Genomic DNA, 23320 nt, shown 5'->3' with positions numbered 1-23320 from the left:
GCTGAGGTACAGTAAAATAATAATGGAAAACGTGTGGCGCTAGAATGTTTGCCTACGCACCGATGTTGCCAGGACAAAATAAAGGCCACAACAGTTAACACATCTTCCTTGGTAAACTGTGGTTCGTCTAAGTCATCTACAAATCAATGAAACGCCAAAGTTATAACTGACAAACAAGGACGATATTTCACAGGAGCGCACCAATTTTTCGAAGTTCAAACGTTGCATGGCTTTCTCTAGAAACATTGGCTATGTCTCAATCTCTTACATTTATCTAGTGTCGTGAAGAGATCTTTACAGCATTCGGACATTCTGTAGTCCTTGCCAAAGATTCTCGCAGTGATTTAGAATGCTGTATTGCATCGCCAAGTCTGTTTTTCTTGGTTCCTTTTTCTTCCACGTTCCCGCGCCATTTTTGTTTAGCCTCGTTTTCACGCAACCTGACAGATGAGTCCCGATAAAGCTGCATTGCATCTTGGGTAGTATAGTGTCACACAGGGAACCCAACTACAAGGAAAAACGTCCTTCTTTAGTACTTTCATGTGTGAATTTAGATTTGAAGTTGTTAGTTAGTTTAATTAGTACGGTTTTGGAGCCTAAAACTTATGAGGGGCTCTTTTATTGCTTATATCAAGCTCAAGAACCCGTCTCTTCAATATGCACTACATTTACCTAAATCAAAGGGACAGAAAAAAACCCACTGGGGAGGCAATATAAACCCTTTGGCATGAAACCCAGTTACACATGGGAGACTTAATTTGGAGCCTTGCTCTGTTGTGTATTCTGTACAAGTACGACTGGTTGGAGTTATATAGGATCTACGTTTTCGGATTGATTGAGATATCATTATATCTATACTTTTGATCAAACAATTTACAGTAATACATAATCATTATTTATGATTCTTAAATAACCCAACCTAACCCAACGATATTTTCAATGTATTTTCTTTATATCATAAAATCAATCACCTCTTTGCAACAATACCTTGATTTCAAATACATTTTCTTTCTCCAGAGGCATATCATAAAATCCTGGTTCCACTGTATATGTATTTATATTAATCTAGAATATATATTTCTGACCATAAAATGCTCCTTTAAAATCGTTTAATTTCACATTTGTGTAAATGTATATAACCGAGTATATTATAATTCTTAATCAATTTCAGTTTGATCAATCTTCGTCACCCCTATACCGCTTATTCTTAGTAAATACAACTTTGAATTTAATACATTAGCACTCTACATACTGGAGAAAATTGATAAATATTTTGACCATTCCTTTCGAGTCAACATGAATTCATATATTTCTATATTCTACCGGCTTCACTATTTATCTTGCTCATTGTTCCCTTTATTGCTTTCACTCGCTTCTCCAGTTTGACTTTGCCTCGATTTCTGCATGTCCTCCAAAAATTCCCTCATCCTCGAGTTGAGTGAGTCATTCCAGTTCTCTAGCTTGTCCAAACAGGTGTTCAGTTGATCCAATTTATCGTCCAGCGCCTCATAATCTACAAAGACCAAGAATCATCATCATGGCGTCCTGACCGACCTGACATGTTAGTGGTTTGTCCTTTTCTATCTCAAAACAGAATGGAGACAAGACATTATGTTCCTAAGTAAAATACCGCATATTTAAAACACCGATGGCTTTCTATTTTTCTTTCTTTTCGATTCCGGATAAAAATCCACATTATAACATAATAATACTTTAAACACTTTTATAAAGTTAAGTAAAAACAGTAAGTAGTAAGTTAAGTACTTATTGAGAAAATGTGCGACTCTACTTTTTCAATTTTCTCTAATTACTTCAACATCTGCACAACATCTGAAAAACATTTTCGTTTGCAATGATTAAAAATCTTTTTTTCCTCGAGTATTACCTTCCTCGCTGATGTTAAGATCCGTCTTTTGATACAAATCGCTGGAAAGGTCTCCATTCGTCAACTCTTCCTTCCCGTCCGCCATCTTGGATGTGAAGTTCTAAACTTGTACTGATAAGGGTAGGATAGGAGCATAAAAATGTAATTTTAAAGAATATAGCTGATTTCATGAAATCAACAACAAAACCATGTTTTTCTTTATAAAATTTAAAGTTAAAATACTCTTAAAAAGTTGTTTTTGGCCTTTTGTAGATATTAAAATTGAAATATGAGGTATAGCAAAATTTAACTTTCCCTATCCCCCTACAATGTTTTGGTATACTCCCATGATGCTCTTCTTCGTCGTCATTTTCTTCTTTCTACTGAAACTCACACAGTAATCGCCGGCTTTTTAGACGTAAAGCTTGGAATTGCTTCCTACAATGGCAAAGTGGGGCGAAGGAGATCCACGATGGATTGTAGAAGAGCGAGCTGATGCGAAGAATGTAAATAATTGGCACTGGTATGAAAAATACAATGATTTGTGTTTTGGATAAGCCGAGATGTTTTGAGCACGTTGTGTGGTAGTTATGCAAAGCGAGGCAAGGTCGACAGCAAAGAGCGCAAATCGAGGATTGACCTTAATTCTTATTTTCCCAGGACGGAGAAAAATGCGTCTCCTTGGTCTAAAGACAAGTTCGAGGAACTCCTTAAAGGCCTTGAAATCGAAAACGAGCAAGGTAAACCGCCATGACTTTTTCAGTCCGAGGCTCAGATTCCAACAAGGCCGATAAGGCTAGCGACGGCTGGAAACAAACCCTATGTCAGTTCACTTTATGAAGTATATTAACTCACTCAAATCTAGTGTGTGAGATCTATGTGAGAGGTATCTCCTCATTTTAAAGACATTGTACTACTATTAATGACACACATGTCTTTCTATGATATTGCCCAAATTTTATGGCCCCAATTTCAGGTCGGAGGGGGGGGGGGGGGGGGGGGGGGGGCTGAGATCTGTTAAAAAAAATTCAAGACATTCTTTTCAACCAGATTACAGCAAACTGTTGTTTTAGAAAAAAAACAAAAACATTTTTGACCTTCTACACTTGTTGTGAGCTTGGGCTACCTGTTTGTTTTCCTGGTTTCAGTGTTTTTTTTTTCTAAAACAACAGTTTGCTGTAATCTGGTTGAAAAGAATGTCTTGAATTTATAAAAAAAAAACAGTAGTTGCCAGTGTACTATCTTACTAACTTCTGCTGGTGCTCAAATTTACCAGAAATTGTTATTCTCAATTGTTTTAGTGTCACTGTAAGTAAAAAAAAATACACCTGCTAACCCAATCACTATGGTTACCAGTCTGAAAAGCCTCTAAGTTAGCCAATCACGGTGCCCATACAGTACTACCATAGCCTTACATTAACAGGCTGAGCTACTTTCATAAAATAGGTGGTCCAAGAAGTGATCCTGTAGTCATTTTATGAGATCTGTGAAACTCATTTAAATTTTGGGTGAATTGACATACACTTAAAAATACCCCAATCCATCTACATACAAGCATGTGGAGCCTTTTGATGTCACTTAAGAAAATGTCCTGACTTATTATCCCTTCCAGTGCTTTTTTGGGATACCACCCTTCTTTGCAATGTGGTAACTACTAGAACAATCCTTCCTTTTTTGCAGGAAAGTGTAAGATCACAAATATCTCTAAGGTTGAGGGAGAGGCCTTCGCAAAGTAAGCTATCACAATGCTTTGTTACATGCTGACATGATAATGCCATTTTTTTTGCATTTATTGCAGACTTTCATTATGTTTCTTTGTTTGTTTGCAGTAACCGTAAAGCCAAGCTTATTTTTCTCTATGAGTGGGTTATTCAGCTAGAGTGGTCTGGTATGTATATTGTATCAGTGATGCCGAAATTACACTGTATTCTCATTGTATTTGTAGAAACTGTTGTAGTTTTACTTCCGGTTAATTAGCATATCTTTCGCACATGCGCACCCGGATTGAGTTCCTCGTGTAGTCCGCCATGTTTTGTACTGTGTTAATAAAATAGGTGAATAAAAAGCCTTCAAGTCAACTTATTACAGAAACTATGCCTTGTTTGTATTTGACATACTAGGAGAAATACAGTAGTTGCTTGCCTTAAGGGTGTACTGACATTAGTGTTGCTGTGTAACGACGTATATGTGAGATATCAGTGTGTCTGAGCAGGCCGAATGTGTACACGTGGGTTTTGTTTCACTTCCGGTCCTGCGTTTTCTAAAAACAAAAAAAAATTTTGTTGCCAAATTTTTTTAAAAACTCAATATTTTTTTTGTATTCTTTTTTATCAAAACCTCCTTTATATAGCCAAGCATGGGTTTAGCGAACAGAAACCAAAATTATATAAAATAATCTGGATTTCAGGACCTTTAAAAAATCATAAAAAAACAATTACTTAATCATTTCTAAATGGCATGCTTGGCTTAATGCACCCATCCCTCAAGATTCATAAAACTTACTCAATATTTGTTTTCGAGCAAAATTACTGCTTTTATCTATATCTATGACGTCACGGGGTAACGTCATCATATAGTCAGCACACTTTTGTTGGTCAACTTGTTGGCAAATACAGTATCAGACACTTATGACTTTTTACAAGGCTTTTATGCTATATTCACCTTTCCTTTTAGCAACAGATGTCAGTACACCCTTAATTTGACCTAGAAGAAATAGTGGCTTGCTTGTATTTGTAGGAACTCTCACGGAAAGTGAGAATGTCTTGAAGGGCAAAGTAGAAATCCCCAACTTGAGTGAAGAGAATGAGATCCATGAAGTAGATGTGAGTATCGCCTATAGTGCAAGTTGTGAGAGGTTTCATTGAATACTTAGTTTACTGTATGACTCATACTAACTGGCTATCTACAGTATACAAGCACATGTATTTTAACATGTAAAAAAATGATAACATTGAAAATAAAGTTATCCCTCTATTTTTTTGTGGCATCAAGCTGCAAGCTACAATTTGAATACAGTAAATGTCACACTTGGTCACCAAAACCCAGGAATTACGTGCTTGTGCGGAAGCGCGTAATTTGGCTTTCTCCACGTAATCTGCGTAATCCACAAATTTCCACTTAATCCCGCGTAATTTGGCAAAATTTTGAAAGACAAAACATTTAAGTGCACAGCTGATGTGTTCTTGTAGGGTTCTTACCTCTATTTCTCTTAAAAAAAAGACAGATATTCTTCGTAAGAGTAAGATATTTCAAACTGAATTTCAAAGCTAAACCGCAAAGGCCTAGGACTACTAATAATTAAAATACCTTTTTTAAATGGCTGGTGGTTAGGAGCCAATGAAAACTCTCCTAAGATATTTTCACCCAAAAAATTAACCTTTTCAAGTTATTTCGTGCTTTTCTTTGGTACAAAATGTAACAGTTGATATTCTGATTTAGCCTGTAATTCAGTAAAGAATCCTGCAAAATTTTGATTTTAAAAGAAAAATGTATTGCAAAATCCTGTGTAATTTAGCAGGTAATTGATTTTCCGCTTAATTTAGCAAAGAATCCGCGAAATTCCAGAACCCTAAAATTAGGCTTGAGAAAAGGTTCCAAATCTTGAGTATCCCGCCTAATGCAGGAGAGTTGACAGCTATGTTGTTCAGTACAAGTTTCTTGTTTTGCAAATACATTCCATAACTAGATTATCTAAAATAATCCCTTAATCCTGTTAACTGTAAATTAGCTGTAATTAGCAAAAACTAATCTATTGAATCTAATTAATCTAGTTTACTGTGTGTAAATACATAGATTTCTTAAATAGTAACTGTAGTTATTTTTAGTAACTTTGACTTTGTACAATATTTTGTGGTAACGGATCCATTTCATTTCATTCTTTTTACTGTGTACAAAAGGTGAATGGATATGTGAATGATTATTCTTGTCTTGCTTTATGTGTGTAGGTGAATGTGAGCACAAACAAGGACACGAAAGAAGGTGATAAGCTCAAGGCCATCATGAGAACTGTTGGTGTCAAGCTAATTAGGCAAAGGTTGGCTGATTATGTTCATCAATTAAAAACTGGTATGTACTTTAAGCTAACTAGGCAACCCTTGCAAACTCTAGTACTGTATATAACTTAAACTCTAGCAAACTGTAGCATATTTCTCATATTTTAGCAAACTCAGCATATTCCTCAAATTTAAAGGGATCCACCAGAATGTTTTTCCAGGAATGTTATTAAAAAAATTGCTTGAATAGAAAAAAGGTATTATTTTACTTCCTGGAAATCATTTTTATGAAAAAAAAAACAACCCTTGAATTCCCTATTCTCTTGTGGGAAGTTATGGATTTTTATGTAATGACCTGAAGAAAAGCATGTCCGACTACAGTATGTACTAGTTTTTATGTGTATATTGTCTGCTCCTATTGTTTGGTTGTCTGGTATTAAAGTCGTCAGAATACACTGCAAAGCAACTAACTCCATTACTGTAACTTGTGCTCAAGAATTCATTCAAGGAATGATTCTGCCGTCCAAAGATGCAACCAACAAGCCTGATATTCCTCCAACCCAGCAGGAACAAGCGAAAGAGGTATTTACTTGATCTTTAATTCTTGATATTTGGACATACTGTACAGCATCTGCTATCACCGGAAATTGTGATAAGGGGCTGATCTAGCTTTATTAAGGGGTTTTTTTATATAATGGCAATATGGGGAGAACATATTTTTGTTATAAAACCATTCTAACTCCAACAGACTCTATCTCTGATTACCCCAATTGCTTGTGGAACATAACACTTTCCCTAGGCAGCCCAAAAGGGTCTTTTAAACCCCGTAAACCCTCCCCCTAGAGCCATTAGTGGTGAACAGGAAGAGTCTTGCAGTAGTTTTAATACTGTAGACTTGCCCCAAGTCTCCTTCTTTGATTTTCCCTAATAGTAGCGCGCAATCTAATAATGAGCGTTTTCCTCAATAATCAGTAAAAAAAATCAGGCGCCTGGAGGGGACGACTTTGATGTTAATTTCCATATTCTTGTCGCAAAAAAATATTTGCACATGCTTATTTAAAATGACTCTTTTTTTAGCGCACTCATTAATATAATGAAGAAAACGTTTTTCTTTTCTGTCCAGTCACAGTCACTTTTCTGTCAGTAATAATGAGCGTTTTCCTCAATAATCAGTAAAAAAAAATCAGGCGCCTGGAGGGGACGACTTTGATGTTAATTTCCTTTTTTTTAGCGCACACATTAATATAATGGAGAAAACGTTTTTCTTTTCTGTCCAGTCACCAGGAAAGATTAAAAATTTAGTTGTCTTTACACTATTGTTGAATAGAATTGATGTTAAAAGAGAGAGAAAGAGCTGCAGGAATTCCGTTTCCTGTGACGTCAGTCTTTCTCGCGCTCCGATTGGGAGTTTATGAGACATGCCAGAAGCCTAAATTTAGGTTGAAAAATTGGTGCAAAGTGAGCTGTTGTGCAGCAAAAGCCAATTTCTACTGACCAGCTGACTTTGACAAAGTCTACATTTTTCTTTTATTAGCTATGTGTTCATACTAACCATGCTACCGTGAATGTTGTGTTCACTGAATATTTATTTTTCAGGCATTTAAGAACTTGGCTGTTTCTCCTGGCACAGATGCTTACAAAAACGGACGTATGTAAATTTTTATTATTACAGTACGAATTACTGTTATGTGAATGTACCTTCACTGTATGTGTCTTATGTGGTTCTTCTGCAGCCACCAAGCCCCTTGGTGTGCCGATCTCAACCAAGAAACTTATTATGAAGGAGGAGTTCCTCATGTCTGCCGAGGATCTTTACAGCACTCTCACAGAAGAGCAGGTACTGTACTATGATGGCATGAGCTGTAATCTCAACGTAATCTTTAATGTAAAAGTTGTTAAATGTTAGTCTTAAATGTTGTGTTAGTATCAAAGCAAGTGATGTACAACAGGGCTTTCATTTACATTCAGGGTAGGCAGTGGAGATTGATAAGTAGGGGGTGGAAGTTATTTTATTTTTTTAGTTCAAGACTTTTTATCAAAAAAGTAGCCGACACTGTGGAAAAAGGCCAGCACTTCCGCCGGCCGCCGGGGCCTAATGAAACCCCTGTACAAGGTTGGGTGTGTTGTTACTCAAAATGCTTGACTTTCGTTGTTGTTGCTGCAGATGTAGGTAGACGTTGAGTGTATGATAGTCAGGGCCATAGCAGGGGGTGAGGCACTGGCTGCACATGCCCCCCTCCCCCCCCAATATTTTCATAAATTAGAAGGAATTGACCATTATGGGATGGTTGTGCCCCCCAATATTTCAAGGCCTGCTACGGCTATTTAATGCTCAAAGGACTTCTTTGCCCTTGTTTTTTTTCTATCTCAGCATTTGCACCACCTTTATTGTGCAAAATTGAGTGTATTATTATTCACTTTTCTTTTTTCTTGTTGTTGTTGAAGTTTTTGATGATGATGATTATGATAATATTGCTGTTGTTGTCATAGAAAGCTTCAGTGTTTACCAGTTACACCTTGATTATGGAGGGCACTTTGTCTCTTGTTGTTGATGATGATGATTGATGTTGTTAGTGCATTCACAAGTGAATCATGCTAAGTTGGGTGTAGCCTGAGTATCTGGCGATTTTATTTTTCAAAAGTTGGAGAGGAAAAATAAAAGTACGCCTGACACAAATACTAGACGTGACGCCTGCCGCCCCAGGCCACTGTCAAAATACGTCGGCTGTCAATTTTCCAAAGACTCGTGTGGTGGCAAAATCAAATACCCAAATCAAATTATAAACAGCATTTATGTAAATCAAAACTACATTGGTGTTATATGCAAGGGTAATAATTTTAGTAACGACGAACCCCGGTGAGAGTAACTTTATGCTAAATGATTTGAAACGCAAATATAGCTGACGTCTCAGGAGATTTACTATTTAAGTATATAGCTGCAGATCCACACATCACTAAATTACAGTCTCGTACCCAGACGCCGCATGGTCAGGATGCGGTTTCGGGGTCGGAATTCGCTTGACGTCTGGCAGAACTCAGGAAATATCTTGCAAGTTTTTCAAATATCTTGCAAGCAGCGTTTTTATGACCGTTTTTTTTTTTTTTACTTTTTTTGTGCACAAGTCCAAGTGCCTACCTACACACACTCGTTGTAAACCATTTAGTTTTATTTTCGGTTGTTCCCAGTTCAATTAGACGATATTTTCGTTTCGTAAAACCCAAGACGGCGGACGACACTGGTGAGCTGGATACATCATTTCATGAAATGAATTTGGATGGTCTGAATGTTCTGGCACTCATTTGAACTCATACTGCTCTGGTTGGATTGTATTTATCACAAATATCACTTTCAGAGATATAATTCGAACACATACTGTCTTTATGTTCCCTAGAATAAGCTCTAGAGCGAGGAAGTCACTATTCGCACATGATCTTACGCCGAATTCCAAACTCCAGGAAAGTATTTAGGCTATTTCTGCAGTTGTCATTTGCACATGGAATTTTACAGGCAAGACATGCAGTATGGATAGGTCCTTCTTCGTCTGTGAAAATTTTTTCACAGACGAAGAAAATGAAAACATTTTTGCTCGCCGATTTCGTCCGCCATCTTGGATCTGTAATCTGCCAGTCGTTATTTTTTTTCCGTCCTCGCTTCAGGATTCCTGTGGATGTCCACGCAACACGACTGGGTACGAGTCTGACTAAATTACTACAGGATTTTCACATCACCAATTTCCTACAGGCTTTTTCGTCTAAATAGACAAACCTCTGCTTGAACACAAATCCCATTATTTGATCAGCTCACTCGATCAACAACTCGCGGGAAGTACCGCAAACAATCCCAAGCATTCTTCGTGCTCTCACAGACAAATGTCTTGAATATTCTGCGCCTGGTCTGTCTAAAAATTTGATAACTACTACTAAAGATGTCCGTAGTATTAAGCAGCTTCTATGACATCAATATTTCCAGCGCTTTTGGTATAACTAGTAGATGTTCGCTTCGAAAATTGATACCAATGAGAAATAAACACACGCAATGACCGGCCTTGGCAATACATTTGAACATCTAACCTGAGTATCAGGCGGAATTTTTCCGAAGAAAATGAAGACAGGAAAATATATTTTTTAAATGTTAAAGAAAACGATTTCTCTGATTCTGCTAACGCCAGGTCAAAAGCACTTTTGGAGTCTGCCATTACTCTGAGAACGAGCAGTCGACGGGCTAGGGTACTATATATAGCTGAACCAATCAGCGCGTCCCATTCGAGTACTCTTTGTTTTTTTTACCAATCAGGAGCCATGCCGGAATCCGGCATGAGAACATGCGATTCGAACAGTACTTGTATCAGGCCCTTGTCTTGTTTCTCGCCGTCGCGATAGAAACATAGGAGGGCCTGATACTCAGGTTAGGTTGGGTGTGCTTCGTTCCTTATTGACCCTTTTTGTTTTTGATGATGATGTTTATTTTTTTGTTGATGATAATAATGATGATGATGTTATCGAGGGTGTAAGCATTCACAGGTGAATCGCGCAAGGTTGCTTTGTTTCTTATTGTTTTTCATTGGTGTCTTTGTCATAGAGGGTGTCGGCGTTCACACGTGACTCCTGCAAGGTTGATGCCACAAGGGGTGGCTCATTTGTGCTGCTCGATGGCCAAGTCTCGGGCAAGTTCACTGAGCTGGTAAGTGGTGTTTCATTACATCAAACCGATCAATAACAATAAGTCTAGAGGTCTGTCTATTTGGAACTATATTTACATGCCAGTACTGAAAAACGCAAGACTAGTTCCAGTATCGTACGGTTAAACCAGCTTCTTTGTTTTGAAATGGCGGCTTTTTATCGGCGAAATGTCACATTTTGGTGAATGCTATGAAAACTAGCGCAAAAGGCTATAATTCCCTCATTATCAGGCAATTTTCCATCTTTTGTACAGCATTGTTTTAATGCTGTAGAGTTAAACAAAACAGCGACTGAAGTCAGCTTTTCGTTTCTTTACTTGAACAATTCAACAATACTTTTCGCCAGAGCACGCACATGCGCATACGTTATTCAGCACTGTCTATGTGCATATTTCTCAAAGCCATTTGGTTACTTGTCAAGATAGCCCAATCTCTACGAAAGTATGTACACGTGGTGGTTAGAGGTTTTTTTAAACTCTACTGTAACGAAATCTAAAGCTGGAACATTTTTAATGCCCGAAAATTTCTGTAAGAAATATGTTTTAATTCTTTTAATGATTCTCCAACATTGTTTCCTACATAGTTTAGCTGACGGGAAAACGCGTTAAATAAGACGGTTGCTACTTTACCTTCTTCATCATCATGAGCACAAAACCAGGGTCGACCACGTTTATTCTGCGCCCTTGCAATTCAACGTCGCGGGAACAAGAAGGACAATAAGCTCCCAAATATTTTTTACTGTATCTCGTTTCAGTGACATGTTTTTTCTTCAGATTCGGGACGAGAAGATTGTAATGGAGTGGCGACAGAAGAGCTGGCCAGCCGGACACCACTCTACCGCCACCATTACCCTCTCACAGAAGGACGACCGCACGGAGCTCAAGTTGGTGCAGGCAGGGGTGCCCGAGGCTTCTTATGAAAACACCAAGCAAGGCTGGAAACAGTACTATTGGGCCGCTATCAAGCAGACCTTCATGTGCGGGGAGCGCTATTTCTGACAGCGCGCGCACGCCGTTCTGTCGATGCACCTTCAGAATGCAATGGCGTGCTAGACTAGCCGAATTATATTGCTCTCACTATAAAGACTCTGTTAAACAAGGACACTATGTTGAGGCTTACGCAAAAAAAACAATAGGGTCTTTGCTTCCTAAACGGGACAGTTGCTCCCCCCCCCCCCCCCCCCCCCCCCCCCCCCCCCCGCCGCAAGGCATCTCGAGTGATTTTGTACTTCTTCAGTGCTTTTTTATGAATTAAGCTTCCTGTGGTACTATATTAATTGAAGAGAGGGGGGCTGAGGGCGAGTTGAACCGGAACCGGAAGCCCTCCCTCCCAGGGCCCCCACTCTTTCTTGATCACACCACAGGAAGTCCGAAATGGATAAAAGCCCTTTTTCGCAATAAAAGGCCCAAAACACCCGTGAGGAGGTTAACGTGACAGCGTATCGGGCGCCGCGTGCTATTCCCTCAACATTCTGTCCTCGTTTACTAGTAGTGCGAATGGACTTCTCCCGAACTTGGCCCTTGGCGAATTAGTACCTGTCTTTGTTGGGATACTAAAACAGGTTGTAGTCTTTGTGTGTTGTCGTTGACTACTAAAACAGGTTGTAGCCTATGTGTGTTGACGTTGACTATGATGGAATAATAATATGGAGTGTCCGTAAGGCCTCTTTTTTTTCACTTCTTTCCATTGGAGTATTTAAATAGGGCAGTCTTTTTTTTTAACTTTACATAACTAGCTCTTGTAATTCATTGGTATAATTTCTATGCGGAAACTATGCACTTGATATTGTAATCATGCTAGTACGTATGTCGATGTAAAAGCAACTGATATCAAGACTAATTTATTTACTCGCATTTGTGTTCTTGTCTGTAATTAGGGGGGTTATTTGAGTTAAAGCGCTTATTCCATTTACTGTCGGATCCGTTGTATCGCGACCCGCGTTTTCAAAACACGATTTGTTTTTGGTTTTCTGTACCGTCAAGTAAAACCGTTCTGAGCCAATCAGAATCTCGCTTTGTGCACTTCCCTGGCTATCCTCTGGGCGAAAAGTATCGCGACAGAAAGCCAGGCAACTGCACTAGGCGAGAGATGGCAAGAATGTGATTGGCTTAGAATAATTTGACTGGCGGAACAGAAAATCCCAAAAGACAAAAACAAATCGATGTTTTGCAAATGCGGCGTCGCGATACAACGGATTCGACAGTAATTCAAATTCAGAGAAATGCAGACCTAGCCTCCTGCGCAGAGCGTTTTGTTTCTGCTCGTTTTCTTTACTCGTTATATATAGAAAAGAAAACGAGCGGACATAGAAAGCTCTTTGCAGAAGGGTAATGCAGAACCCGTTTCAGTTCTCGTCAGAAAGTTCGACTGTTTTGCTCCATCTTCGAGACGAGTCATGCGTAGATGTGGACGAGTTATGGGTGAACTAAGGCGAGTACTGGAGACGAGTCATGAGTGAACAGAGGCGAGTACATTGAGACGAGTCGTGAGTGAACAGAGGCGAGTACATGGAGACGAGCCATGAGTGAAGAGAGGCGAGGACATGGAAACGAGTTATGAGTACATGTAGACGAGTCATGAGTGAACAGAGGCGAGTACATGGAGACGAGTCATGAGTGAACAGAGGCGAGTACATGGAGACGAGTCATTAGTGAACAGTGGCGAGTACATGGAGACGAGTCATGAGAAAACTGAGGCGAGTACATAGAGACGAGTCATGAGTGTACAGAGGCGAGTACATGGAGACGAGTCGTGAGTGAACAGAGGCGAGTACATGGAGACGAGTCATGAGTGAAGAGAGGCGAGGACATGGAAACGAGTTATGAGTACATGTAGACGAGTCATGAGTGAACAGAGGCGAGTACATGGAGACGAGTCATGAGTGAAAAGAGGCGAGTACACGGAGACGAGTCATTAGTGAACAGTGGCGAGTACATGGAGACGAGTCATGAGAAAAATGAGGCGAGTACATAGAGACGAGTCATGAGTGTACAGAGGCGAGTACCTGGAGACGAGTCATTAGTGAACAATGGCGAGTACATGGAGACGAGTCATGAGAAAACTGAGGCGAGTACATAGAGACGAGTCATGAATGTACAGAGGCGAGTACATGGAGACGAGTCATGAGTGAACAGAGGCGAGTACATGGAGACGAGTCATTAGTGAACAGTGGCGAGTACATGGAGACGAGTCATGAGAAAACTGAGGCGAGTACATAGAGACGAGTCATGAGTGTACAGAGGCGAGTACATGGAGACGAGTAATGAGTGAACAGAGGCGAGTACATAGAGACGAGTCATGAGTGAAGAGAGGCGAGGACATGGAAACGAGTTATGAGTGAACAGTGGCGAGTACATGGAGACGAGTCATGAGAAAAATGAGGCGAGTATATAGAGACGAGTCATGAGTGTACAGAGGCGAGTACATGTAGACGAGTCATGAGTGAACAGAGGCGAGTACATGGAGACGAGTCATGAGTGAACAGAGGCGAGTACACGGAGACGAGTCATTAGTGAACAGTGGCGAGTACATGGAGACGAGTCATGAGAAAAATGAGGCGAGTATATAGAGACGAGTCATGAGTGTACAGAGGCGAGTACATGGAGACGAGTAATGAGTGAACAGTGGCGAGTACATGGAGACGAGTCATGAGTGAAAAGAGGCGAGTACATGGAGACGAGTCATTAGTGAACAATGGCGAGTGCATGGAGACGAGTCATGAGAAAACTGAGGCGAGTACATAGAGACGAGTCATGAGTGTACAGAGGCGAGTACATAGAGACGAGTCATGAGTGTACAGAGGCGAGTACATAGAGACGAGTCATAAGTGAACAGAGGCGAGTACATGGAGATGAGTCATGAGTGAACAGAGGCGAGTACATAGGGATCGGTCTTGTACAGGTAAACTAGACAAAGCGCATGGAGTAGAGGGAAAGCCATTTTTACAGTGTTTCTCTGTAGATGACTTATATATCGAAGAGTGCTAAAAAATACAACATCTTTTTTTTCTATTTTATTTATGCTACGGTCGCAAATTAGAACTTAGACTTCAAATTTGAGCAGTAAGACTCCTGATCTAGGCTGCCTTTTTCGACATTGCTGTTGTACTGCCCCATCATGTTCCCGGCCGCTTTGTATCTCCCGACGTAGTACGTGCATTTCATGCCTCGCATTTCACCAGTCGCTGAGCCAAACCCAAGCTCTGTGCTTCCCCTCCACACAACCTGCGTAAAATGACCAGTACCGCTTCGACCACTATCCCCGCCAAATGAATACCCGGGGTCGCAAACCTCATTATACCTGACATTTAAACAAGGAAGGATTAGATTTTTAATAGGCCATTGCAGCTATAAGTTAGCGCGCGCATTACCATAGAAACTTACCTAAAATACCAGAATGCAGCGCGCGCATTTTTAAGCTTGCACCAAACGAAGCGCGCGTTGCATGACGGTAGTTGAGGTAGGTTACCATGGTGAGTGCGCGCGCATGCTTATAGCTGGAATGGCCTATTTATGTGTTAGTTTTGAGTGTGCTTTTTTCTTATTTTCTTTTTTACGACTTACCCCAGGAATAGTGTGTTACAGCATTGATTAGCGCTATTCTTGCTTTTTGAACATTATTTTTATCCTGGCATATCTTATCGCGAAGTTAGGCCTGTAATATCGCTATTCGTATTTTCAGAAACCGGTCCCAACAGCGTAAAATGGCGCTTCCTTTTAAGGCTGTGGGGTACGCTGTAAGTGGCAGGGAACACTCACCAGTTGGTCACGGCTTCTTCTGGCGTCTGCCCCTTATCTGAAGAGCATCCAAAAGAAAGGTTCTCGCCAGCTCCATCTCTCTCCCCCTTGGATGCGTGCTGTAAAGCACCCATCTTTGCAAGTTTCTCGGCGTATTCCTTTGCAGCTTTAGACATTTCGGCATTAAGGGTCATTGGTGGGGAGTTATGCACTTTGCGGAAGTTGTTGTGGATAGACAACGCGATTTGCTCGTCAGTACCTAGTGATTAATAGTAAAAATAATGATAACTTTTAATAAATACAAAAAGCCCAAATAGTCGTGTTTGTGAATCAGAAGGATAAATACAATACACCAAAAACTGGAATTCGACTCTGCCTTTTGTTTTTCAAATTTTCGTCTTTAATAAGACTTCCTCAGGGCAGACTGAATAAGGTGAATCGTTACAAGCTTATTTACATCAGAATAGTGGCGCGAGACGCAAAAAACATTACAACTGACAAAAACGCGCATATTATAGAATAGCACAGCTATGGACAAAAAGAATCGAATTCCAGTTTTTGGTGTAATCCAATAAATAACAATGCAGGTGTAATAGGATAACTTACAAAGAAGGTTAGCCGTTATGTCTATCCCCTATACATAACATTTACTCACCTCAGCACAATATTTAAGAATTAGACTCTCAATGCAGGCAAGAACTTTGGACATAACAGTTTGAAATGGTTATTAATTATGTTGAAGATCATTAAGAAAGACTTGACGAATGTTATTATGACATAATCGCATTCAATTAAGTATGATACTCATGGGAACCTTAGTTTATTACACATTTCGCATAGCCTTATTTCATAAGGTAAACTTGCGCCTTGTCTCTTGCTAAAAAAAGTTGCTTATCGCCGCAATATGTCACATGGAAGCTTTCGTTGCATCTTGAAGAGATTTGCTGCAAAAAGATGAATTGCTTTCTACTTTCCGTACAAGGAAAAAGTTGCAAAAGAGCTGTAACGTGCAAAATGCGCCAGACGTGCATATCGCGCGTGCGAATTGCAATCATTTCATCAAACCCAAATGTGGCGGGTACGAGCTTTCTTATACGAACATAAGTTTGATGGCTAAATAGGGTTGCTTTCTTATCATGTTTTAGCTTGCACATTCCTTTTTCCTGCCGTTTTAAGCTGTTTTTTTCGTGCTCTTAGTCTTAAAGCGATGGCTTTTGTGTAGTCTAAGAGCGATTGCTTTCGTGTCATCGTGTCGTTGCCGGAAATGACCTTGTGAAAATTGGGTTTTATTGACGCCTACTAATTGAGTCCTGGATTGGCTTGGAATGTAAATTATGCAACATTTTTTGTTTTGTTTACTGTTTTACCTCCACTATGACCCCCAGGTGGCTGTGTGGGGTTACTGCCTCCTCCTTCCCCTGATCCAGATGGCGTGATCCTAATTTTCAGGTCGATGTCCACTTTGCCATCTTTTCCAACTTCGTAAACCCCAGCGCCTAAAGCGATATGTCATTAGGGCTATTTTATGCGAGGCCCTTCATGACTCAAAGCTCTTGCGAGCACTTAAGTGTGTGTGCCCCGTGATGGCGAGTGAATGTGTTTTATAATAGCGACTGAATGTGTTTTGTGATGGCGAGTGAATAGGTTTTGTGGTAGAGAGTGTATGTGTTTTGTGATGGCGAATGAATATGTTTTGTCATAGCAAGTGAATGTGTTTTGTGATAGCGAGTGAATGTGTTTTGTGATAGCGATTAAAGTTGTACTGTAATAGCGAGTGAATTGCCTTGGGATGGAGAGTGAAGACACCCTTTGATATTGAGTGAATGTGCCTTGTGATAGTGAATTTGCCTTGTGTAGCGTGTGAAGGCGCCCTTTGATAGCGAGTGAAGTTGTTATTTCAAAAAGCTTACCTACTACACCGCCGTCGTTGATTTTGAAGGTACCGGCAATTCCTCCTTGCTCGCTTCTTTTGGTTCCGAGATCCGCTTGAGAGGCCATTCGACTGAGTACGTTGTTGTCATGGTTCTGATTGGACCTCTTAAAGCAAGAGAACAAAACTATTGATTTGATAACTTGCTCACGAGAATCGTCGCATAAGAAGAAGGTGGGCTTCCAGGAAGAAGAAGAAGAAGAAGAAGAAGAAGAAGAAGAAGAAGAAGAAGAAGAAGAAGAAGAAGAAGAAGAAGAAGAAGAAGAAGAAGAAGAAGAAGAAGAAGAAGAAGAAGAAGAAGTGTGTCGATATATGAATAGAACGTTTAATGTTCTCCCTTACCAAGAAGCCAAGTGTTTCACGTGTTGCCTATCGCGTCGGAGGCAGTTCGCGAGCCACAGGCTAGTAGCTCGGATGACGCATTTTAACTTGACCGGGTTTTCTAGTCAAACACGCTGAGCGCGTCGCCGGTTATACGCCAATGTAACATTTCCCAAATCATGATAATAGTAACATGCTAATGTAACACTTACCAACTCACGCTTATGGTTAGACGCTAATGTAACACTTACCAACTCACGCTTATGGTTAGACGGTAATGTAACACTTACTCACGCTTATGGTTAAACGGTAATGTAACACTTACTCACGCTTATGGTTAAACGGTAAAGTAACACTTACCAATTCACGCTTTTGGTAACACGTTTATGTAACACTTACTCACGCTTATGGTTACACGTTTATGTAACACTTACCAAATCACGCTTATAGTTACACGCTAATGCCAAACTTACCAAAACACGCTTGTGGTTACACGCTAAAGTAACACTTAGCAACTCACGCTTATAGTTACACGCTAATGAAACACTTACCAATTTACTCTTAATGCTATTCTTGGATGCCTTTGCCGACACTAAAATAAAACCTGAAGGATAACAATGATACATTTCTTTTTTAAAGCGATATTTTGATACAATCGAAAGAATCTCAAACACATTTGAGAACTATGCTGGGGATAAGGTTATTAGGTTAAGTTAGGTAAAAATCAAAAATAATTCAATTTTTAAGAGCAGGTTGTTTTAGTATTTATATCGTGTAATCGAGTGGATGTATCAAAATCAAAATGGGCCTATTTTTCTTGATATTTTTGTTTATTTTACCGCGTATGTTGCAAGTTAGAATCTATGGATTGTCTCTTACGGGTGACGAAAATTAACGTATACAACTAATGTATTTGATTTGCGACATATAACTTAATACCGTTTTTTTAAAACGATTAAAATCGTTTTGGAACTTTGTCGTGCTATCTTTTTAAAAATGATTAGTACTCAGCCTGTCGCGATCATTGCAGATAACATCACAAGAGTATGAGAAATGAATGTCAAATGAGAGTCAAATATTGCCATGTTTTAATTAAGTGTCCGTGTGTTTTTTTTTCTTTGAGTTAAATCAAAATGTCAAACGCTTGATAATCAATAATATTAATAATCATCAGTATTCTGCGTTATTTATGCGCAATCTGACAATACTCACAGGCTAACACAAACCAAGCCAATCTGAAGGGCATCTTGGCCGCCGAGATGATTCACAGAGCAAGAAACTTGTGGAAATGATTTCCCCTACTCGACAAAATTCACTTTTTCTACAAAATGGGCGTGGCTCATTTGGAAATGATTCCCCCTACTTGGCAAAATTCACTTTTTCTACCAAATGGGCGTTTCTCATTGATGACCATACATGACTCATAGTATACCAACCTGTCCCACCCTGAAGGGGGCGTTGTTTGCCAGGAAACGTTATTTGTTGGATATGAAAAGCACCAGTCGGGTCCCAAAACGGGACGCTAGCACAGTCTATATTACCCCTGTAGTTCGGCAACCATGGACAGCCAATCCGTGTATGCTAGTGTGCATTTAAATATTAAATTTTAATAGGTGTAAACCACAGGTGGTCCTGTGTGTTAGCGTGTCAGCGTACCGTAAATGACCTACCGTAACGCCCCTATCTAAAGAACGCCTCTGATCTAATGAACGCCCCCCTAAGCTTACAAGTTTGAAATGAACGCCCCTCTCTAATAAACGCCCCCCTCCCCCGCTCCCTTCCCTGCCAGCTTAAAAACAAACGACATAGTGGTTCCGGAAATATAAATGGTAATTTAATTGCCTTCTTGCTTAATCAACACTGGTAAGCGAGTAGCGTCTTGTTCGATGTCAAGTTCAAAATAAGAGTACCGCTCTCTAACGTTCCTGATCTTATTGCTTAGGATGTCAACAATTTTCTTCCGTTTTGTCCTCGCAGTGTAGCATCCAGGAATAACAAGCCCTACTTCTCGTTTCCGCATACTTACACTGTTAAATCATTGCATTCATCCCAAGGTAAAGATCCTGGCTGAGACTAGAACTAACTGCACTTGGTGGATTTGTTATATTTTCATAGTCTGTAAAGAACGCCACTTTCTAATAAAAGCCTCCTATCTAATGAACAACCATCACCCCCCCCCCCCCCCCCCAAGCCCCATCCCCCCCCCCCCCCTCGGACCATCGAAAATTAATAAACGCGTTTATTGGGTCATTTACGATATGCAGGTATGGGTGAAAATCACCACAGGTGGCCCAGTGTGTTAGCGTAGCAATGTAACGGGATGAAAGCTGGTATCTTGTCACTTGCAAAAAGGCTCTGCTTGACTTTTTTTTACTCCTATTAAATTTGTGAGTATCAGATACTCTAACGATTTTTCCCTTGTTTCAATTGTAGCCCTTTTATTCACTACGTATTTCCCAACAATTATCTTTAATATTTCTTTCTTTGGCTTTCCGGACAACGAATTTGGGATAAGTACCAAAAAGTATGATTCCATACGTTAAATGTTTACATTTATTTCTCAATTTTTTCTTGGTGTATTCGTCTTGATAAAATAAGGTTTTTGACATCCCCTTTTTATGATTTCATTCCATATTTACTTCCACAATTTTGTCATCTCTTATTTCACCTAAAGGGGCAGTCGTACTTTCGTTTTAAAGTGAAAATACACCGTGAAACCGTAATTTCTTGAGAGGGAAATAGACGGCTGAAAGAGTATGTAGATGTGAAATTCGTTTGCATCGCGCCGAATTTACTCACAAGAACACAATCAAACAGCTTTTAGATAGTGTCCAGTAGTTATCCTCTGTGCTGGATTGGTGACGATAGCATTCTTGTAAATTACCTCTACCGGTGCGACTGCGCCTCTTTTTTAGTGTATTTCATTTCATTTGATTGGCTTTTTTAGAAGCTTTCACAGAAGAAACAGTAAAGTGGACCCTACGCGCAGGGTTGACTGAGATACCTGAGAGATCTGAATAGAAGAGAAAGACAGGTTACGTCAGCAAACTGAAAAAGCGACGTCTCTGTACAAGTTGAGCACGGGAAGAATGCGAAAACTTATAGATGCCTGAACAAATGTAGAGCAGGGAGGAGCTGGCGTATTGCACCATTGGGGATCCTGTGGCCTAGTATCAGTCCCCTTGTTCTACCACGCGTCCAAGATGGTGGCCCGTGTGTTCAAATCTTTGCATCGGGTGCTGTCCCACAGCTTGCTTATTGAAAGGGCAGGTAATTCTAACCGATGAAATCTTTTGCTTTGCGTCACATCTGTGCCGCTTTTTATCTAGATTCGTTTCCATGTTATTGCTTTGTTCTAAAGAATTGATTAATATAGACATGAAATGGACCCAAAGTTATTTGGGGTTTCCCGCGTTTGCTGTCAATATCGGGAAACAACTTCAGAACCCCCTTAGATTTTTATAGAACTAGTAAGTTAAATACAAATAACCGGACGGATATTTTGAAGTTTTCTGAAGCCACATGTATCATATGAAAAAAGGATAGTATGTATATTTGACGATCTTTTAAAAAGAAATTACTCAATTTTTTGGCGCACTGCCTCCCCCCTGGGTCTGCGCCTGAACCTCACATCTTTGTGTGTTCCATGTTCTTTTACTTTTAACTAGTGGTCACTTCTAGAGCAAGTCAGACCAGACATTTCACATCAACAACCCTGCGCCCCCCTGTCAACCATGACCACTCCGCTCTGATGAAACACATTAAACAAAGAATAACGGTATGGTAGGCAAAGCAGAAATCAGCAGATGTCAGCAGGGGTAGATACGGGGGTAGGGGGGGGGGGGGGTTTGGATTGGAAGATCTAAGATCTATGTGACCTACCAAGAACCACTGGATCAGTTAAGCTGTCTATCTGGCCCATTTTGAATCCTGTATCCGCCCCTGGTCAGGTACATACCCAGGATTGTCCTAGGGGGGGGGGGGGGGGGGGGGGGGGGAGGGGGGTATGAGGGGTGCAGTCATAGGTATAATACAAAAAGATTGTAATTGATGATCCTTTAATAGTAGTTTTTGTTGGCCAAGGGGGACGGGCACACCCTTTGTACATGTACCCTGTGCACCCCTGTTCATGTGTGCCCTGCATACCCTCCTGTGAGAGAGCAGGGTGTGAGGGGGGGGAGGGGGGGATCCAATTTTCTGAATGAGGAGGGGAGGGGAGCATTATTGCTTAAAACCTATGGTGAGAGGTAAATTTATGGATCTAAGCATAAAAATTGGAGTTGATGGCTGTAAAATGAGACCCTGTTGGAGGGCAATAACAGTAATACATTTGTGACTTGAGCTGTGTTGGCTTGCCTTTGCCAGATATTCATTTTGGTAGGAAATATTTTTGGGTTAATACAGCAGTTTTTTTGGTACTTTTTTTAACAAGAAATATAAGGAAATAATAATAAAAAAAAAACAATAAGCCCTTAAACCCTTGCTTTGGCCCCCCTTGTTTATTCCCTGAATATCTGCTCACATGTAACCCAAGTATCAGTGTTTTGTTTTTCACACAGATTTCTGGAGCTATTTCAGTGGCAGCTTATATGCAAGAAGTTTTGACCAACCCTTTAGCTGTGAGTATTTTGCTAGATTACACACAAAGAGTTATTGATTTTATTTGTAGAGTTATTTGATAGTGTCTTTAAGTTAATGTCAATAGGTGTATTGTGATTGCTCTAATAAGTACCTGGGTACTTATTTACTTCTTTCATGTTCCAGGCAAGGCACTTCAAAATCCATATTATCTCTAGAAAAAAAAACATGCTTTTACAATTCACACGGAGAAAAAAAATTCCCAGAACCATAGCAAAACAAGCTTTTAATAGTAGCATGTTTGGTGGGTAGTCTGTAAATTTCCCATCAAATGTACTAGGCCCTTATTTGGGGAGGCGCTTATTCATATTTTTCTCTAATCCAGGAGGTGCTTATTTGAGCAATTACATATACATGTCATGTTTATTATTAAATTTAAATTTATGTCATCTTTTTCTATCTTATATTTCTTTTTTCCAAGGGGTATTATATGAAAAAAGATGTGTTTGGACAAGCTGGTGATTTCATAACATCACCAGAAATCACTCAAGTATTTGGAGAGGTGAGAGAACTTTGACTAATCAGCACAAAAATTGAACTTACTTGAACTTGGTACTATCAGTAGGTGAAGTGTTGGTAATTCATTTCTTCCATATTTTAGTTAATTGGTGTGTGGTTTGTGCACCAGTGGATGCAGACTGGTGAGAGAGATGTCCAGATTGTTGAGCTTGGTCCAGGAAGGGGGACTTTGATGGCAGATATTCTGAGGGTATGACAAATTATATCCCGTGGTGTCATTCCTGTGCACGTCAGTGCGTGCACAGAAGACATTTCAAAATTGAAAACTTTTGCTTCAATTTCTATTCCAGCTCTCAGCAGAACAATAAGAAAACAGTCTAGGTGTAAATCCATGAGTTGAAATGCAAGTATTGAGCTTGTAGTTTTTGTTCTAATGAAAAAAATTGTTGCATGGATTGTTATCTTTCACGAATGGCAAAAATTCCAGTGCACGTCAGCGCGTGCAGAATACACTTTTCGCATTTCCAGTGTAGTCACTGGGATATTAAATAAATAAACCCCTTCTTTGGCTCACTGTGATATCGGCGGATAATGGCCGCAGATGAGAAATGGTCCTCAAAATTTCACAGTTGCCATCAAAGCTTGGCTTCCCGGCCAACTGTTTATTTTTCATACCATTTCTCATACTTGGACATTATCAA

General features: G+C 39.9%; 5 protein-coding genes and 1 long non-coding RNA gene across 8 annotated transcripts in view; 3 read left to right on the top strand and 3 right to left on the bottom strand.

Annotated features, from left to right (window-relative positions):
* LOC5508249 (ubiquitin carboxyl-terminal hydrolase 34) overlaps positions 1–456 on the bottom strand; it is a 46582-nt gene extending 46126 nt beyond the window's left edge. Inside the window, exons 1-2 of one of the 2 annotated variants that reach the window (XM_048730013.1) lie at positions 269–456; positions 61–136 (exon numbers count right to left, since the gene is read on the bottom strand). In XM_048730013.1, the coding sequence (XP_048585970.1) occupies positions 61–136; positions 269–311 (119 nt within the window). In that variant the 5' untranslated portion in view covers positions 312–456. The remainder of the gene's footprint in view (positions 1–60; positions 137–268) is intronic. The other variant, XM_048730014.1, reaches the window with a different exon arrangement.
* Positions 457–831: 375 nt separating this feature from the next.
* LOC116615426 (bublin coiled-coil protein) lies at positions 832–2015 on the bottom strand. The gene is made up of 2 exons (XM_032377046.2): positions 1886–2015; positions 832–1513 (listed from the first exon to the last, which is right to left on the bottom strand). The coding sequence occupies exons 1-2, from the start codon at positions 1968–1970 to the stop codon at positions 1332–1334; spliced, it is 267 nt and encodes an 88-aa protein (XP_032232937.1). The 5' UTR covers positions 1971–2015; the 3' UTR covers positions 832–1331.
* A 211-nt stretch (positions 2016–2226) lies between these two features.
* On the top strand, positions 2227–11641 carry LOC5508248 (activator of 90 kDa heat shock protein ATPase homolog 1). Its single transcript, XM_032377044.2, has 11 exons — positions 2227–2387; positions 2525–2604; positions 3545–3596; positions 3694–3752; positions 4601–4686; positions 5809–5929; positions 6353–6438; positions 7453–7504; positions 7590–7693; positions 10436–10537; positions 11309–11641. The coding sequence occupies exons 1-11, from the start codon at positions 2308–2310 to the stop codon at positions 11531–11533; spliced, it is 1047 nt and encodes a 348-aa protein (XP_032232935.2). The 5' UTR covers positions 2227–2307; the 3' UTR covers positions 11534–11641.
* Positions 11642–14371: 2730 nt separating this feature from the next.
* Positions 14372–15346, top strand: LOC125568321. Its single transcript, XR_007312235.1, has 2 exons — positions 14372–14435; positions 15216–15346. It is a non-coding gene; the product is annotated as an uncharacterized LOC125568321 (long non-coding RNA).
* LOC125568320 (probable pathogenesis-related protein CaO19.2336) lies at positions 14546–18802 on the bottom strand. Its single transcript, XM_048730308.1, has 6 exons — positions 18735–18802; positions 18074–18126; positions 17182–17308; positions 16639–16767; positions 15293–15530; positions 14546–14834 (listed from the first exon to the last, which is right to left on the bottom strand). Exons 1-6 carry the CDS (start codon positions 18766–18768, stop codon positions 14570–14572), a joined length of 846 nt encoding a protein of 281 aa, XP_048586265.1. The 5' UTR covers positions 18769–18802; the 3' UTR covers positions 14546–14569.
* A 1670-nt stretch (positions 18803–20472) lies between these two features.
* LOC5508247 (protein arginine methyltransferase NDUFAF7, mitochondrial) overlaps positions 20473–23320 on the top strand; it is a 28388-nt gene continuing 25540 nt past the window's right edge. Inside the window, exons 1-5 of one of the 2 annotated variants that reach the window (XM_001628798.3) lie at positions 20473–20792; positions 21191–21300; positions 22082–22141; positions 22582–22662; positions 22762–22869. In XM_001628798.3, the coding sequence (XP_001628848.2) occupies positions 20726–20792; positions 21191–21300; positions 22082–22141; positions 22582–22662; positions 22762–22869 (426 nt within the window). In that variant the 5' untranslated portion in view covers positions 20473–20725. The remainder of the gene's footprint in view (positions 20793–21190; positions 21301–22081; positions 22142–22581; positions 22663–22761; positions 22870–23320) is intronic. The other variant, XM_032377024.2, reaches the window with a different exon arrangement.

Source organism: Nematostella vectensis, chromosome 7, assembly GCF_932526225.1.
Source record: "Nematostella vectensis chromosome 7, jaNemVect1.1, whole genome shotgun sequence".
Classification (NCBI taxonomy): Eukaryota; Metazoa; Cnidaria; class Anthozoa; order Actiniaria; family Edwardsiidae; genus Nematostella; species Nematostella vectensis.
Note: the sequence above shows the minus strand (reverse complement) of the source record. Positions and strands in the feature narration are given on the sequence as shown.

What these genes read in the sequence shown, in the direction of transcription:
- LOC116615426 (XM_032377046.2), bottom strand. Translation starts at nt 1,970, where the DNA reads ATGGCGGACGGGAAGGAAGAGTTGACGAATGGAGACCTTTCCAGCGAT. An exon ending in TCTTAACATCAGCGAGGAAG is followed by an intron (nt 1,514 to 1,885) that starts GTAATACTCGAG and finishes TGGTCTTTGTAG; the next exon opens with ATTATGAGGCGCTGGACGAT.
- LOC5508248 (XM_032377044.2), top strand. Translation starts at nt 2,308, where the DNA reads ATGGCAAAGTGGGGCGAAGGAGATCCACGATGGATTGTAGAAGAGCGA. An exon ending in GAGGGAGAGGCCTTCGCAAA is followed by an intron (nt 3,597 to 3,693) that starts GTAAGCTATCAC and finishes GTTTGTTTGCAG; the next exon opens with TAACCGTAAAGCCAAGCTTA. An exon ending in TGTTCATCAATTAAAAACTG is followed by an intron (nt 5,930 to 6,352) that starts GTATGTACTTTA and finishes CTTGTGCTCAAG; the next exon opens with AATTCATTCAAGGAATGATT.
- LOC125568320 (XM_048730308.1), bottom strand. Translation starts at nt 18,768, where the DNA reads ATGCCCTTCAGATTGGCTTGGTTTGTGTTAGCCT. An exon ending in GGCTTGGTTTGTGTTAGCCT is followed by an intron (nt 18,127 to 18,734) that starts GTGAGTATTGTC and finishes GTTATCCTTCAG; the next exon opens with GTTTTATTTTAGTGTCGGCA. An exon ending in CAACGACGGCGGTGTAGTAG is followed by an intron (nt 16,768 to 17,181) that starts GTAAGCTTTTTG and finishes ATATCGCTTTAG; the next exon opens with GCGCTGGGGTTTACGAAGTT.